At 39.7% G+C, this 19,052-nt stretch overlaps 1 protein-coding gene across 1 annotated transcript in view; it reads right to left on the bottom strand.

Annotated features, from left to right (window-relative positions):
- The window catches only part of KIF1B (kinesin family member 1B), a 135,957-nt gene that overhangs the window by 43,382 nt on the left and 73,523 nt on the right, over positions 1 to 19,052 (bottom strand). The window contains exon 23 of the mRNA XM_079728565.1: positions 718 to 811. Within this exon, the coding sequence (XP_079584691.1) occupies positions 718 to 811 (94 nt within the window). The remainder of the gene's footprint in view (positions 1 to 717; positions 812 to 19,052) is intronic.

The following is a 19,052-nucleotide window of genomic DNA, read 5'->3' as shown; positions in this document are numbered from 1 at the left end:
CGGGAAGATCCTACATGCCGCAGAGCGGCTGGGCCCGTGAGCCATGGCCGCTGAGCCTGCGCGTCCAGAGCCTGTGCTCCGCAACGGGAGAGACCACAACAATGAGAGGCCCGCGTACCGCAAAAAAAAAAAAAAAAAGAATTTAGTACATAAATTAAGAGTTCCTTCAAAGTTATTATGAAGCCTTGAGATTACTGAGAGGTTGGGTAGAAAAATGAAATGTGATGAATGTTCATACTGCATTGTAAGGTAGTAACTAACCATTAAAGCCCTAATTCAACTAAGAAATTCTAGAAAACTTAAGACAGGTAGGCAGGACTAAGCAATGTGATTAGCAATCTGCCAGAAATAGCTTTAATGTACGCTGATATATTCCAAAGCCCTCACTGGGAAATCCCTGACATAAACCAGAAAATAAAACAGAGTATCTTAACAAAGATTAAGCTCTATATTTATTTGCAACATATATGTGAACTTCATATGTACAGTAATATGAGACAGTTTATATAAATTGCCCAAGAGATTTCTACGGAGACTATGCTCAGATGGCTTGTGTTCTAATAGACACTATGAGCCCCATCCCCACCTCACAGAGTACAGCCTGGATTCTCAGCACTGAGCATCTTTTAAATCATCTTTAAATCAGCTCAGTAATTTGACAACACAGATCCGAAACATATATCAATACAGAGGAAAGTTTCAGTCTCTATATTTCACCTTCTTCCTCCTCTTCTTCCTCTTCAGTTGTTTCTGCTGCCAGGGATCTCGTCTCCACCTGCTTCTGCAAGGCCTGCAATTTACTCTCATAATCCTGAACGAAAAGAAAGGAGATAACATGTAGGAGAGAGAGGACATAAGAAGGAAGGAAAAGAGAAATGAAAGGAAGATCAGGGCAAGGTAGAGATTGCAAAAGACAAAGAAAAGAGAAGATTGAGGCAGGAAACAACAATGAAAAGAAAGACATACAGAGAAATGCTTCAGAAAAAAGCCATAAAGCACGCAAAATAGTCTGCAATGGGTAAGTGCTTTAAAAGATCTTGTGTTCCAAGGAATTTAACTGCAGTCTCTCTGTATCTACTCCCTCAGACTCAAGAGTTCTTTACTTGGGGTTGTGGTAGAGGAGAGGGGGGATTTTGAAGGGAAAAAATGCATGTGTCCCTTAAATGTTAAAATACACTTAAACAGTATCTTTACACATCCAAGAATTCTGGAGAAAACAATACTGGAAAAGACTAAATTCACCAGTATTGCCAAGAGTTCTAATTATCTAACTGTTTGGATGGAGAAAGAATTCAGACTGTAGACCCTGAAGCTCCCCATGGATGAAATATTACTATCTTTGCAGCTGTAGGATGAGTTTAGCCTTCAGGTAACCAAAAGATCACAGTGCTCTTAGGATTGAAATGATCTATATATTGCATTTATTTATTCAATAAAGAAACTTTATTTCAAAATATACTATTATAATACAAAATATATTACTATATTTCAAATCATATTCACCCTTCCTTCCTCCATCTTACCCCATGCAGTCTCAATTAGGGTGATATCACTCCTAACAGGGAAAAAAAAGTGGTTCTTGGGGGATTAAAAAAAAAAGTACTCTTCTTATGTATAAAGCACAAATATACATAGAGTATATAAACAGATATACTATATACCTGACATATTAAAATTGCATGGTGGAGAGAGATTAAGGAAAAATGTCTAAAAAGGTTCCTTGGAGTGTTAATGAAAAAAAAGCTTGTGTTTTTTGACAATAAAACAAGTTAAGAAAAAAGACCTTCACATAATACAACACCAAATCACAACATAAGCACAGCATTTAAAAAATATACTAGCAGGCTTCCTGCTTCTCTGGGAGTGGCCCGATTCCAGGCTGTCATGGTTTAGGTATGACTATGTACTGTTTTCAAACAGAGCTCTCCAAGTCACAAATCAAATATTCCACGCATTACAGAGGACAGCTGAAAGCCTCGCTAGCAAACCCCGGTACAAAAGGCGCTCCCAATGGCTATGCTAAGAGGGATGCAAATATTCTCCAGGCTCTACTCATTTACCATTCAGTCTCACAAAGGAAGCTTTCTCTCTTTAGTGGAGCTGGCAGTGACCAAGAGCCAGCGAAACAGCTTTTTAAAGACATCTAAACACACTTTTTAGGAGACTAAGTACGGTGGGAAAAATGAAAAATAAAAATATGAAGTAACAGGTAAAAAGACTGGGGTTTTGCTGCTGGCACCTGCTCTTATTAGTCTTTTTTTTTTTTTTTTTTTTTTTTTTTTTTTGCGGTACGCGGGCCTCTCACTGTTGTGGCCTCTCCCATTGCGGAGCACAGGCTCCGGACGCGCAGGCTCAGCGGCCATGGCTCACGGGCCCAGCCGCTCCGCGGCATGTGGGATCCTCCCAGACCGGGGCACGAACCCGTGTCCCCTGCATTGGCAGGCGGACTCTCAACCACTGCGCCACCAGGGAAGCCCTTATTAGTCTTTTAATTCTGGGAAAGTTAATCCTTTCTACACCTCATTTTGGCCATCTTTAAAATGAAGATTTTAGTGTTCGACCTGCCTACCACACAGGACTGCAGGAAGGACCAAATGACAAACCATTTAAAAACGCAAGTTAAAGTCCTCTTAAATGGTAACACGCTATCAAAATGACAGGTAGTGTTTTTTAAAAGTTTCTTTTCTAAGTACACCTAGCCCCCAGTGCTGGTTTCTAAATACCATTCCCCACTAAAAGGAAGCAGGGTTCCTTGTGAAAATGACTGACTTCAGATCTGGAGCAAGGAAAATACAAGGTAACCCCAGAATATCTTGGGCCAGAAAGCATGGAGTACTCAAAGACTGATGGGACCATTTCAAAAGGACAAAGACTCCCATTGGCCAATAAATAATAATAACAGGAAAAGAATATACAGCACACTGAGTATACAAAGAATCCATGAGCCCACAGTGATACTGAAAGAAGGAGAGAAAAAGGGAAAGCTCTTCTTTACCAAAAAACAAAACAAAAAGCCAGTTAATAAATGCAGAGGGAATGACAATTAGAAAATCACTATATTTCAACCCTAGATGCAGTAATTGAATCAGGCAAGGATCATTAATAAAAGCCAAAACAATTGAGCGAAAGGTGGATGGAAAACAGAATATTCACCAATCTCAAGAGCCTACTAACAAGGAGAAAGAGTTGGGAAACATCACATTAACTAAACTTATTAAACTTTAACATTACTGATAATAGGACAAATTGACATTTTATGTCTACTGATGTGAAGCAAATGGAAGTACACCATGTAACATTTATAGCATTCTTAACAAAAATGTTTACCCTAAATCTAATCTTGGGGAAACAATCACACAAATTAGAATGTGGCCTAAACTCTTCAAAAATACCTGTGTAACAAAAGATAAAAGAACCATCAGAACCAAATGCAATCAATAAACCGTGACTGGATCTTGGATTAAAAAACATGCACACACACACTTCCAACATTTATATTTTTTAGACAATTAGGGAAATTTGAAAATGACCTGTATTTTACATGATACTGAATCAGTATTAAATTTTTGGATGGGATAATGGTATTAAGAGAATATCCTTGATTTTAGGAGATACATGTGTATTTAGGGGTAAACTGACATGATATCTATAACTTACTTTCAAATGATTCAGGAAAAGTATATAAACATGGGTATACAAAGGTTCATTGTACCATTTGTTTTCAAAGTAAGAGGTTGGGGGTGTGGTTTTCTAAAAAACCTATTTTATTACATAGGATTCTTTCAGCAAAAAGAGAAAGACAGCTGATTTACGGAAAAAGCATCAGGTGGAAAAAAATGTTAATATCTTAGCTTGAGGATTTTGTTGTTTTTCATTTTTTTCCCAATTTCTAGATTACAGTAATATACACATAACATAAAATTTACCATCTTAACCACTTTTAAGGTATGAAATACGTTAATAACATTGTGCAACCATCATCACTGTCCATGCTCCAGAACTCTTCACCTTGTAAAACTGAAACTCTTTGTCCTTTAAATACTAACTCTCACCCCCCCAGCCCCTGGCAACCAGCATTCTACCTTCTGTCTCTACAATTGTGACTACTCTAGGTATCTCATATAAATGGAATCATACAATTGTGACTTTTTGTGACTGGCTTATTTCTGAGGACTTCCTCAAGAATAGGTTTACAAGCTGGTCAAACTACCAATGAAAACAAAATCCTCAGATTCTGACAGTTAAAGTATAAGGGTGACTTTCCCTAAGGGCCGTGGTTGTGCTTTAGTGGCAGTAAAGCTGACATAAAAAGATGTTCCATAATGCTGTAGACCTAAAACTTTAATTGCATTTTGACAAGGGAAAATTTCTATAAGCAGCTGGTAGTCCAAATGTCAAAACCATTCTTGAATTGGCCTCTTCCCCTAACCAGGCTGCACATGAGCTTCCAACAAGGATATTCTGTATGCTATCAGAAAAACTCTAAGCCCTGGATTTTCCTACAACAAACAGATAAAGAGATTCAGATACCACTGTTCTGCTGATTTCATGGGGAAAACTAGGACCATTGTGGGAAACACGCTAAAAAATAATATATTTTCCAGGAAACTTCCATGTTTATAAAAAGTCCCAACTAACTGAATATATGCTCCATATTTATAAAGGCACTGCACTGGCTGTTTCCTCTTCTAGAATGCTCTCTTCCACCCGACTATCCTTGTTTTTATTTTAAGCTCACTGTACTAGGAACTGTTCTTAATGTTTAACATGGATTGTTTCAATCATCCCAATAACCCTATGAAAATGCTACTATTTTATCCTCATGTTAAAAAAGAAGAAAAAGGCTTAAAGAAATTAAGTAACTTTCCAAAGATCAAAATTAGCAAGTAGTAGAAATATGATCTGAACCCAAGCAATTGGACTCAAAGCATGCTTTTTTTTTTAACCACTATCCATCCATTCATTTCATCAACAAATTAATACTTTTTTCACTCCTACTATGTGCCAGATGCTAGGAATATGGTGGTCAATAAGACAGAAGTCTCACTGGTAAGGGAGAGATGATAAACAGTAAACAGACACTGTACATACTAGGATTTCAATAGAGAGTGGTATTGATACTATGAAGAAAGATAAAGAAAGGTAGCTTTCAGAGGGTAACAGAGAGAAGAGAGGAGTGGAGGAAGACTTTTAAATTAGGTGGTCAGGGAAGGTCTCTCCATAGAGATAACATTTAATCAGAGCTCTAAGCAAGCACTCTGAGATCTCTGGTGGGGGTTGTTTATTCCAGTCAAATATAACTAACAGCAAATACAAAGGTCCTGGGATGGAAAGGAACTTGGTGTGTTTAAGGAAAAGCAAGAAAACCTGTGTGGTGGACTGGAGGAGTGAGAAGGGTTGGGGATGCAGTTGAGAAGTAGTCAGATAGGGACCAGGCTATGGACAGCCTTATAGGCCAGGGGAAGGACTGTGGATTTTATTCTAAGGGAAGCCACTGGGTGGCCTAGAGCTGGGAAGTACTATAGTCTAGCATATGTTTTAAAAATACCACTCTCCACGGAGAATATAGCCTGCGGGCTTGGAAGCAAGGCCAGCAGTAATGAAGCTGTCCCTGCAGTTTCAAGGGAGATGGCAGTGGCCTGGTCCAGGGTATCAGCAGCAAAGGTGATGAAAAGAGAATGGAGTTGGGATATGTTTTACAGACAGAGGAAGTGTGTCCTACAGATGATGTGATCACGGGGTGTACTAAAAAAAGGGAAACTGAGGATCACCCTTGGATATCTGGTCTGAGCTAGTTGCTCTGGTTTAGATAGTTTAAATGTGAGATGCCAGTTAGCTATCTGGATGGCAGGTCAGAGCTGTGTATCTATGTCCAGAGGTCAGGGGTATGGCCCAGGCTGGAGAGAGTACATCTGAGAGTCAGCAGAGAGGGAGGCAGGGCAGTGGTTTGCAGACAGACCGACTGCCTGAGACTGGACCTGGATCCCCACTTAGTAGCTGTGTGACAATGGGAAGGCATGTAAAATGGGAATAACAACACCTATTTTACAGAAGAGGGCTGTTGCAAGGCTTCAATAAGGTAATACACGTAAAATGTTTATTGGCCCAAGTACAGTTGACCCTTGAACAACACAGGGGTTGGGGCACTGACCATGCAGTCAAAAATCAGCGTGTAGGGCTTCCCTGGTGGCGCAGTGGTTGAGAGTCTGCCTGCCGACGCAGGGGACACAGGTTCGTGCCCCGGTCCGGGAAGATCCCACATGGCGCAGAGCGGCTGGGCCCGTGAGCCATGGCTGCTGAGCCTGCGCGTCCGGAGCCTGTGCTCCGCAACGGGAGAGGCCACAACAGTGAGAGGCCCGCGTACCGCAAAAAAAAAAAAAAAATCAGCGTGTAACTTTACAGTCGGCCCTCGGTTTCTGAGGTTCCACATCCGCAGATTCAACCAACCGTGGATCGAGGAGTACTGCTGAACGTATGCATTGAAAACAAATCCACACATAAGTGGACCCGTGCAGTTCAAACCCATGTCTTTCAAGGGTCCACTGTAAATGCGCAACACACAGGAGGTGCTGTCTGCATCATCATCTGTGTGAACATGGAAATGCCTAAGGTCACCTGGGGGAATGAATAGATACGGAAAGAGCCAATGTCTGTGTCCACAGAGACCATGAAGGAGCAGCCAGTGAGGTCAGAGGAAAATCAGAAGCCAAGAGAACAAGGTGTTCCAAGAAGTAAAGGGTAGGCAACCCATGTCAAATGCTAGACAGATTTAGTAAGATGAGGTCTGAGAAAACACCCTGGATTTGTCACCATGGAGATCGCTGGTGACCCTAATCAGGGTGGCTTCAGTGGTGAGGTGGGAATGAGTCTGACCAGAGTGAGTTCAACTAAGAACGGGGAGAGGAAACAAGAAAAAGAAGGTGGACAAGTGGGAAAAAGTACAGAAAACGCTCTCAGGAGTATTTCTAGAAAAAGGAACAGAGAACTGCAGTGGCAGGTCACAGGGAGCACGGAACTTTTTTATAACTGGTGAAATGACATGCTTGTAATGCTGACAGGAATAATGTGGAGGGAGAAAAACTGATGTTGTAAAAGAGAAGGGGTAAATGCTCAATAAGTCCCTCAGAAGACAGAATGAAGGGAACAAGGGCTGGGCTAAGACAGGAGCACAGATGGTTCTTCCACCAACAGGAGGGAAGGCCAAGTATGGTTTGGACGCAGACCTAGAAGTGGGAAGAAAAGGAAGTTTACTTCTGATTCCTTCTTTTTCTCAAAATGAAAATCATCAGCTGAGAGCAAGAAAAGGCCACCTTTCATTCCCTGAGGCGCCTGGTTGTAAACTTTCAGAGCACCCTGTATTTCTCCCTCAGGGCATTGGTCACAAATGTATTGTATAGCCACTGGTGTGACTGTCTAATAGCTATCTCCTCCACAACTCTGTGAATTTCACGAGCCCGTCACGAGCCTGGGAATCTGTCATTCACCAGACTCACCAGCATCTGGCACTTATCTGTCTTCTACATCAGATACACAGTCGTGTACTGATCTTCTAGTTAACAGTTCTCAAAAGTGACCATCTTTGAGGGGTTGGCAAATCTGCAGGCCAAATCCAGCCCACCGTTTGATAAATACAGTAGTTTTATCAAAATATAGCCATGTCCATCCCTTTGCATATGGTCTATGGCTGCTTTTCTGCTACAACAGCAGAGCTGAGCAGTTTTGACAGAGACCATGAGGCCCCCAAAGCCTAAAATATTTACTATCTGGCCCTTTACAGAAAAAGTTTGCCAATCCCTGTTCTAGAGAGTGGTTCTCAAAGGTGGATGCTGATCTGGCAGCATCAGTATCACTTGGGAACTTACGAGAAATACAGTTATCAGACCCTACCGCAGACCTCTTGCATCAGAAACTCTGGGGGTGGGCCCAGCATTCTATGTCCTCACAAGCCCCTCAGGGGATTCTGATGCACACGACAGTTTGAGAACCACTCTTCTGGGTGATGTGTACAGACAAACAGTGAAGAAAACAAGACAGATAGGTACTTATTCTAGGTGAGTTTACAGTCTCATGGAAGCACCAAGTAAGCGCACAGATAACTACAGGTTAGCATTATTATTAAACAGTGAGCTGCCCTGGGATAGGCTGCGGCAGGAAAAGGGGCTCGTGAGCACCGATCCGGAAGAGGAGCTCAGCACGAGGAGAAAGGATGCGTCTTGAGGAAGTGAGAAGCCCAGAGGCGGAAACGAGCTTGGCAAGTTCAAAGAACAAAAGTCCAAAGTGCTCGCTAGTGAGAGAATGTTAAGACTTAAAGTCAGAGAGGCAGGCAAGAAGCCAAAACAGGGACAGCCTTGGAAGCTACGACAAGAGGTTTAGATTTAAAAGTGCAATGGGAAGCCACTGGAGGCCACTGGCACTGATTTTTGTTTTCAAAGGACGCTGCTGGTTCCTATGTGGACAGTGGCGTATGGGGGTCAGGAACAGAAGTGAAGAGACCAGCCAGAAGGCTACTGTGGTACCAGGTGAGACACGATGGTGCCACAACTAGGGCATTTCTGAGGAGGTGGCATGTAAGGTAAAATCAATGTCACAATTCTGGGTTTTCTGGTTAGGCTGTTTCTGACATTAGAGGCTTGGCTCATTTTGCTAATGCTGCCTTCCTCTTTTAATGGCAGATTACAATTAGCAAGCCATAGCTGGAAGGGAGATGTCCACGCCCCAGTTCTTGTCAACACCTTAATGTACTCACCACCAGCAGCACCGTGCAGACACAGTCTCAGATCTATGCCTCCGGGGGTCTCACACACCTATTCTTAGACCTGTGCAGCTCCTATTTTCTCCCAATCTCTCAGTCCTATCTTGGTCTCATTAACTTTACTTTCCAAACATGGTCCAAGCAAGAGCTTTCTTCACCTTGTGGGATATATATAAATTCGTGGAGGGCTTATCCCCCTCCACAAACTGTTCATTGATTCTATCTCCAAATAATCTATCAGCCATCCCCTCCATCCTGTCCCCCCGCCTCTCTTTGGAAAGCATCGTTTCTCATTTAGTTCATCCAGCAACGTCCCAACTGCAGCATTGGGCTCTGAATTTGCCTCCATCCAACCCAAACTTCGGCCATTTCTAAAAGGTGAATCTACTAATGCAATCTCCCTGTATAATACATGGTAGCTTCCATCATGCTCAAGGTAAAATCCGAAGCCCTTAGCATGTCACGATCTGGCCCCTGCCCCACCCCCCGCCAGGTCCCCCAAGTTACTCGCAGTTCCCTGGACCTGACCCGTTTCCTCCTTCCCCCTGCCATTCTTCACTTGGATACATTTGCAGTTGTACTTTGGGACTCTGCTCCTGGCTCAGGGCTTCCTCTTTCAAAAACCTTTTCCCACTCTGCCCACACTCATCCTGTGCACACAACCATCACTACACATATCATACTGCACTGGAATTGTCTGTACTGTCCTAGGAATGGTCAGGTCTTGGCAACTTTTCCACCAGATTCTCCAACAGCAGAGAAATACAAGTACCTGAAGGGAAAGGGTAAGAAGGCTGCAGCAAAAGCCAATCCAAGCATCACACTTCCCTCTAGTTCCAAATTTCATATTTAAAACTCATGTTGGGGAAAAAAAAACCCATGTGGATTTTGTATTCTACTCCATTATGTATGATTATGTTGCTTTTCAACATAAAAAATAGTGTCATGTCCAAATGTTCAATAAGACCGATGGTCCGCTCCAGAAAAATCTTCTGCTTTGTCCTGTTCACCTCTAACATATCACCAATGCTCTGGGTGGAGAAAAGCAGTGGTTAAGGGAAAAAAGAAAAGCTAAACAGAGTTCCTCAAAGCTTTTTAGAAATTTCATTTCTACCCATATGAAGAAGTATACCATTTCATTTAAAGAAAACTGCAAATCAAAATTATATAGTTAAAAAAAAACAGAAAATACAAGATAAACTCAAAGAAATCATAAAGGGATATCTGATATCCTCATTATCTTATAATATAAAAGGTTTTATTTAAGTAAAACGTAGCATAAAATAGGGATTAAAGACCTCATTTAAGATAGAATTTTGATAAATCAAAAAGGGTAACAAAAAGCAAAAGCTCTAAACAAATCAAGTTCCTGTAGAAATATTTTTTAAAAGATATAGTTTGTAACCATCTTCAGGTGAAAGAGCAATAAATAAAAGTCAAGACCAGGTTTCATTAGCATCACTCTGTTTCACTTTCCCTCCTCCCACATCAGAGAGAAATCACACTCTTAAGAGATAATTTCAGTTTTTATTGAATGAGGACTTTATTTTTTAACATTACAAACTAACTCTCCCTTTCTGAAAAGGTAGATCTTACACTCAAAGACAATCTTCAAGCATTTTCTAAAAAGAAACTGGGGGCGAAATCCATAGTTCATTAACAAGAAGATTCACAACTTCTTTTTACAGTAATGATGGGAGGAAACCAATACACTTCACAACCTACAGTGGTTCAAACTAAGTATCTAGAGCAGATTTTTAAATCTCAGAAAGATGACATAAAGTAGACAATTATGAAAACTGTTCATAATACAGAATTTGGCTCTAACAGTGCAGAACAAATGCTTGCTTTGCACTGCACCTAAGAAGCCGTCTTCATTACGGTACGCCAGGACTCAACAGCTTCCCCTGCTCCCAGTCTTTTGTACAAATCATTAAGGCAAGTCTACAAAGGACCAATAAGGCACAGGGGTATAGCAGCTGACGGGAGAAAACCTATGTAACTTCCTGTAGTCTGACAGCCTTTAATGCAGACATCGGTGTGACAAACTGTGTTCTGTCCTGTTTTGTTTTGTTTTGTTTCAGCATCAACCTACACCTAAAGCACAAGAGGTCACTTCAAGTCACTTCAATGGAATAAACAATTCCCATTCATTGCATTTCCAGTGAAAAGAGAAGCACCAGAAAGAATTAGAAGCAAAACTAAAGGAAAAGCCCTTTGGTTTAGACTTATTAGATAAACAGAAGTCTAACTCTCCAAGGAATACCATAGTGTGTGGTTTGGTTTGTGAAACTGTACCAATTGATTAGGACTCTATTTCCATTATTGTCAGATCATTATATAATTTCAATAGCACAAACTTTTTAAAAAAATTTCACTACAATAATAGTTAGGGATATTTCAATAATACAATAATGGCTTAATGGTGACCATTTCCCTTTGGTCTTGTAGTATTTAAGCTTAGGGACAGATACTGTCAAATTAAAAAAACAAACGAAGCAATGTGGGCTATACCAATCACAAAAGCATGGTACTAGTTACTTCTTCAGTGAAAGTCAATGAAGAAATTTCATTCACACAGTTATTTTCTAAGACAAGTATCTGCTCTGAAATGCATGAAGGGTAATCAAATCTTGGTTCATTTCTTTCTGGTCATCTGAAATTAACGGCTACTTTAGATATCTAAACATTTCAGTAATCTGAGGGCGCCTGGATCAGCAGATGAAGCACAAATACAAATCTAATTCTTTGCAATATCAGTGTGGGTATAGTGCCTACCACAACCCACATCTGTAAATGAAGTACTGTATTTCTTTTCATTCTACAGTGTCTCCTGATCACCAGTAGAAACTCACTCCCATTGTCTAGTGTGAAAGGGAGGTACCTGCCCATAATGAGATTAAAAGGCCACCATAAAAATGAAAATATATAGGCCTATCCTATGTTATCTCAAGTTGGAAAATTGAAAGCCCACTTTTGCTACAGAGTTGAAAGCTGCGTTATTATTATTATTAGTTTTAGAAAATGAACTTTTTTGCAAGAAAGAAATAGATAACATAACTCTAAGAAGAACGAAGAAGGACAAACGGGGTTTACACAAGATGCACCGAAGTGACTGATCTGAAGGACCCGACCAAGTGGATGCAGACCACATGGTACAGGACACTGTCATCTCAGTTAAGTCAACTCATTACAAACATCATTCAGTCAACCCATGACAGACATCACCCCTGTCTAATCTGCCATAAAACTTCAGCTGAAGACTAGGACTGCTCTAGCTATGAAAGCAAAAATAACCCCCAAAGTTAATTGGAAGCAACTTTCTGTGCATTATAAAAGCATTTTTTAGAAGCAAAGAAAAAAATACTATGATTAAAAATAATGTTCTAATAAAGAATAGTGCCTACACGCAAAGGAAAAAAACCCATAGAATCACAATCTTTAAGGCTTCCTTGAACGTTAACTGCTATCCTGGATGTAATTTTTCACACCATCTGGAAGACAAGCGTTTGATAGGTGACTTAGTAATCTTCAACAACATGATGTCGGACAATCTCATAGACATCTCTGGCTCTTCACACCGCCTCTTTAAAAAGTTTCTGACAAGTTCAAGAGATGAAGGATGCAGAAAACTATTCTTTCTTCCCATCAAAATCCATCTTTTTTAGTGGATTCTCCAGTGAGGCAAACCGAGACCACAACATAGTAAAATGAGGTATTGATACAATAATTGTTCATCAGGACTTCTCCTTCCTTGCTTGAGTACCTGTGAGGATCACTGCTGCTGACCAAAGAATAGTTTATTATACATCATCTCCTTTATTCTAAACCAAACCAAAGTTAACTTGTTTCATTATTTCATCATCTACTGAAAATTAAGTACATGCAGCCAAATGCTGTAGCCTTCTCCCCATGTCCCACCTCTCCCCTCGCTCCACCAAATAACCTCCCTATAAACTTATACATACTGCTCAAAGAATCATACGAGTATTTTGTTGGTATTTCTGTTGGCATGATATTGGTGAATAGTTCAGCGTCTCTCTGTGTATGTATTTGTGTGAGAAATGATGTTAAACTTCAAAATGCGAGCCACAAACAGAAATCCAGACAGATGCCAATTTAAAGATTTCAGTATTATGACAAAATTCATACATACACTGATGCAGTCAAAAGAAAAAAAAAACAACCCTACTGAATCAGTTCTATGTAAAACATAGAAGAGCAAGAGGATGTGGAAGTTCCACGGAAGATGCAAAGCTGTGTCCTATAAAATATGTCCAAAGACATTTAGTTCTGGTTTTTGAAAATTTCCATGATATTTAAAGAAAGAAACAGACGTGGATAAGAAATCCAAAGCTGTGGTCACACAGTTGCATGTTATTATTTTTAAACTAATGTCTAACATTTATGGGGAAATAATAGACATTTAATGCTACATATCAAATTCCTCTTTTGAATGTTTGCATAAACCAAGAGGCAAGTCTTTCTGGATATCAGATAAATTTACAGGCATTATAAAAACATTGCAAACTTACACCAAAACAAGACCAGTCTGTGTAAGTAAGTATATTATCTAGGCACCAAGAAAGGAGGAAAGTCTCAGAAAAATAAGGGAGGTCTCAGTGTTTTGTCCAAAATTCCAGAAACTGCCCACTTATGGTATACAAACCAAAGGGAGGTGTCGAAACATTTACCAGTGTTTTATGTTTTAACAATATTAAAATCAGTTAATATTTTAGAAGCACAACATTATAATCATAACGCAAATACTAGGAACTCAAGGCCAAGGCTAGAACCAACCCAAATCATAAGCTACCATCGCCTGTTTCCTCCACCAAGGTTTCAAGTTTGTCCAGTAAGTTATACTGTGGTTTCTCGACCAGCTTTGAGATTGGGTGCTGAGAACTGTCGCCTCATTCTCGGAGGTGTCACAAACTGGCTACAGTGGTTGGGTCTGTCAGTCTGCTTTTGACAGGAATTGGCTGCACTGCCCTCTAACTGACCTCCAGTGTTATAATTACAGTAGGACTGACGATGTTGATGCATATGGCGCTTTGCCTGGAAAGTCTGCAGATCAGCGGTGGGGTGACCACTGTGGGAGTTCAGTGATTCTGAAGAAGCAGATGGCTGGCAGCGCACGCTTTTCGGCTGGCCATTATTGAGCGAGTTGCTTCTCCAGCGTAACTGAGGCGGCTGTGGTTGCTTATTAATCTGCTGCTTGCTAACTTGAATGTGATCTGGACTTCGAGGGCCCTGAGAGCCCCGTGGTAACTGGGGATCCTCAGAGGCTGCTCTACTCCCCTTCTCTTGGTTCTCCTGTTTATTTCCTTTCCTTCCATCTTCATCTTTCGGAATTCTAAGCTCTATAACCTCGTCTTCTGTTATGATGATGTGTGTCCCGGGACTCCAAGAGTTTCTGTGTTTAGGGTTGCTCTTAAAGGGGAACCGGGGCTTCCGGTTCTCAGGAGGGATGAACCTATGAGGTACATTCTGCCGACGAAGCTGCTTTGTTATCTCCTGCTGTTGCAGGTTCTTGAACCGGATTTGCTCTTGCCTCATCCAACGCAGACGTCCACGTCTAAAAGCTGGGTCTCCGTTCATCAGCTGGGAAACACGCTCTTCTTTCCCAAGTTCTCCACTGTCTCCTTTACATACATCGACCTCAGACTTGCTACTGGCACCAGCTCCAACAGGTTCCTTTGCTTTGTGGTTTCCTTGGGTTTTCTGTTCCTGAGACCCAATGAGTGGCAAGACTTTCTCCATTTTGAGCATTTTATTTCTTAATACTTTGATCTCCTCATCTTTCATGTTATTTTGCTTTTTGACTTCTTGCAAAATGTCTTCCAGTTTGTCTATATGAACCTTGAGGTCATCCACATCAGTTCCTCCTTTACTACTGGCCATCATGTCTTCAATCTTCTCATCCCCTACACCAACCGTGTCCCAGACATCCCTGGCCACTGCCCTCCAGGAGTCCCGCTCATTGGGGTCTTTCTTCCCGTACATGGCACAAAGCTCTTTCATCTTAACGATGGCCAAGGCTTCAATCTCCTGCCTACTGTGCCTGAAATCGTTGAGAGCAACCTCATAGCATATCTCTTTTACAGCCTGTATCTTAAGATCTGAGATGGTGACCCACTTGGAATCTTTACTCAGGCGTCTTCTTTGGGGGATTTGATACATTTTAATTGGTTCTCGTTTCTTCCCACTGCTAGGGAGGCCACATTTTTTAACAATGGTTTGCAACTTGCTGGGAGGTAGCTTTTCTCTCAGAGAAGTAATCAGTTTCCAGCTCTCTTCACAGGACCTCTTGTCAGAATCGTCCCCGCTATCAGAATCCGCGTCCTTTGGAAAAACAAAATCAAAAAATGGCCCCAAAATAACCAAAATTAAAATGTAAAAAAGGAAAATCAAATCGAAGAAAAAGCAAGCAAAAAAGCCCTAATAAATTTAAAAACAAAATCAAAAAAACAAACAAACAAAAAAACCCTAAATGATGTGCAAGTCTATTAAGACATATGCTTATGTAGATTATTATTAATATAAAGATTTGCTTGGTTTTTTTTTTTCTAGTAACATTAATCCAAATTTCCACTTTCTGGCTTAAGTGATGAAATCTGCAATCAAATTTCTTAGGAAGACTGAAACAGTGAGAAACAGTCTCTCACTGTAAAGTCACATGAAGTTATTAATAAAATGGTGTGAAATAACATCTCCACTATCACAAGAAAACGAAGTAAAACCTTTGCCCCATACATGCTAACACCCATGCAGCCACTTCCCCACATTTGCCTTGGTTATTGCTGTTGCTTCTTCCAGAAACTCTTTCCCCCATGAGTGAGCACAGATGCCATACAAGATGTGACGAGCAGGCGGATTAACAAAGGTTAGTAATGCTGTAGGATGCCACGTTTTGTTTAGCTTTACTAAAAAGAGCAGCCCTAGAAAAAAGTTAGAAGATGAGAAAGTAGAAAAAGCAGTCAAACAGGGATTATGTTAAAAATGCTAAGAATCCCTATTAGCAGACCATGTGAGGTTCTTATCAACCAAATTGTTTTTTTTTTTTCTAGACGATAAGAGGGTTCTGAAACTAGTCTTTCCATGAGCATATATCAGATTTGCTACTGTCTTGTGTCAGGTCAAATTGATCCATTTCATTTGCACAATTAAAGTTTGTTATCCAGAGAATAAGGATGCATAAAAAAGGATCTTTATAGTGGGTCTGCTATTTTGTTTTCCACACACTTAAACCAATAAATACCTCACCTCCAAAATTTTAGGAAACAAATCTCCAGAACATAAATTAAGCTAGGTAAATATACTTTCATTAAACATTATTCAAAATTCCCCAAGTAATACTTTAATAAATACGACTTAGAGACGTGTTCCATCTATGAAAATCCATGGTATTTCTAGCTTTTCGAGGAATATTACTTTAAGTTGACAACTCTTCCTATCAACACGTAAAACACAAAGGTTATATTCCGCTTATGTACTCTGCTTATGGACCCAATTTAAAATGTTATCTCTCTCTTTGCACAATTACCTCTTTTTCAAACAACTTTACTTAGGTCTAAAACAGCAGCCTGAATTCATAGCTAAGCAGTTTCAATGGCTATTTGGATAATAGCCAATTATTCTTAACTAACACAAGCAAATCTTGATAACATGGGTCTAAATGAAAGCAGTGTTGGACTTAGAACTTCCTATGACAGATAGGATTAAGGAAGAATTTCTATTCAGGAGATAAAAGTTCCTGGGAAAAGAAACTACTCACTGGAAGAGTAGTTCAAGATAGTCTAGGGGGGCTTCCCTGGTGGCGCAGTGGTTGAGAGTCCGCCTGCCAATGCAGGGGACACGGGTTCGTGCCCCAGTCCGGAAAGATCCCACATGCCTCGGAGCGGCTGGGCCCGTGAGCCATGGCCGCTGAGCCTGCGCGTCCCGCAATGGGAGAGGCCACAACAGTGAGAGGCCCACGTACCAAAAAAAAAAAAAAAAAAAAGATAGTCTAGGAAATGAAAATATTCTTATTTAATAGTCTCTTTTACTTTGGCTATGATTACCAAAATTATCTCTAGGAAAGGGTTTTAAAAAAAAAAAAGAGTTGAAACTGATAAATAGTATCTTGTTTTCTAGACCAAAAATTTCTATGTTTCTAGGTACAGTTACTTTCTAGGGAACAAAAAAATAATCTCTAACAATAATAATAATTTGGCCCCTGAATCTGGAGATGTTACTACTGATTTGTATTATTTCTATTCATCTATAAATGGATACTAAACCATTTATAAACCCTACCTATTTGAAAATTTAGCAGCAAAAAGCAGATAAAGCTAAATTTACAGACTCTACACTATTTTTTCCTTTTTATTTTTATTTTAAAAATCTTAAGTGATAAAATCTAAAGTGATAGAAAATGACATTAATAAATATTAGAGAAAAAAAGTATGTCTGACTCCTAAAAGGTTTTCTTGCAAATATGTATAAACTGAGTTTTTTTGTTTGTTTTTAATAAACTGAGTTTTATAGAACATAAATTCTCTCTGATTCTTCCTACATAATTAACTATCAGGTTTTTTCCTGGCTTCTTTTCTTTTCCTTTAAAAACTGCTTAATGATGAAATGAACACTACCTAATTCAGGAAATAACAAATATTCTAATCATTGCTTTAATGTCATACTTAAGAGAGAAAAGTTATGCCTTTAAACTCTAAAATAAAACATAACTAAATGAGTTTACATAAATCCAAAAGAATTCATCAAGTGGCCATAATTTTCTTTCTTTTTAAAATACTGTCATATTGACTCTGTAGAATATGTTCTCGTTAAAGCTCAAACATATCACCCCCATCACATACTGACCATGATACTGAAAACTCTTGCAAAGCTTATGTGCCAAGATGCAAATCCTATCTCATGTCAAAAAAAAGAGAGAGATTTTAAGATATTTAGATTCATTTATTACAGGGTTGGAAAAACTACTCAGATCTGTCCAATTCACATGTCACTAAATGATCCTTCTGCTTTCATTAAATACCAAATGCAAAGTGGGCCTCCTAAAGAGACTCTGCATGAAGATTATGCAAATAAAAGAGAGAAAATAACCAAAACATGTGTGAAAAAGCAAGCACAGAAAGGACCAGGCGTAGAATCAAGCACTAACTATAAGAGAATGTCCAGCGATGTAACAATGGGATGCATTTGGGGAATCACTGTAATAGAAAACTCATGAGCCTGAATTCCATTTTTTAATGCTGTTGCTATGCAAAAATAATTGTATATAATAAATATTAAATATTTACTGAATAATAATTCCTTTGTATCTTCTCAATGTATATCCATAGGGTACATTCAAAATATATCTGTTGGTTGACCAATATAGGGTCATAAAATTACATTTTTATTCAGTATTGTTAACTGTTAGGTATGCTTCAGGCTGAAGGGTTAGCAATCAACTCTTGAGGACAAGAACTTTAAGTGGAATAGAAAGCTGGACTTATGGGAGGAAAGCAACCTCCTTGCTTTAAAGGAGCTGCTTATTTATTTATTTATTTTTAACACCTTTATTGGAGTATAATTGCTTTACAATGGTGTGTTAGTTTCTGCTTTATAACAAAGTGAATCAGCTATACATATACATATACATATATCGCCATTATCTGCTCCCTCTTGTGTCTCCCTCCCACCCTCCCTTTTCCACCCCGCTAGGTGGTCACAAAGCACTGAGCTGATCTCCCTGTGTTATGCAGCTGCCTCTCACTAGCTATCTATTTTACATTTGGTAGTGTATATAAGTACATGCCACTCTCTCACTTCGTCCCAGCTTACCCTTCCCCCTCCTCGTGTCCTCAAGTCCATTCTCTATGTCTGCATCTTTATCCCTGTCCTGCCCCTAGGTTCTTCAGAACCTTTTTTTTTTTTTTAGAATCCATATATATGTGTTAGCATATGGTATTTATTTTTTTCTTTCTGACTTACTTCACTCTGTATGACAGACTAGGTCCATCCACCTCACTACAAATAACTCAATTTCGTTTCTTTTTATGGCTGAGTAATATTCCGTTGTATATATGTGCCACATCTTCTTTATCCATTCATCCGTCGATGGGCATTTAGGCTGCTTCCATGTCCTGGCTATTGTAAACAGAGCTGCAATGAACATTGCGGTACATGACTCTTTTTGAATTATGGTTTTCTCAGGGTATATGCCCAGTAGTGGGATTGCTGGGTCGTACGGCAGTTCTATTTTTAGTTTTTTAAGGAACCTCCATACTGTTCTCCATAGTGGCTGTATCAATTT

Source organism: Hyperoodon ampullatus (assembly GCF_949752795.1).
Source record: "Hyperoodon ampullatus genome assembly, chromosome: 2".
NCBI classification, from domain to species: domain Eukaryota; kingdom Metazoa; phylum Chordata; class Mammalia; order Artiodactyla; family Ziphiidae; genus Hyperoodon; species Hyperoodon ampullatus.
Note: the sequence above shows the minus strand (reverse complement) of the source record. Positions and strands in the feature narration are given on the sequence as shown.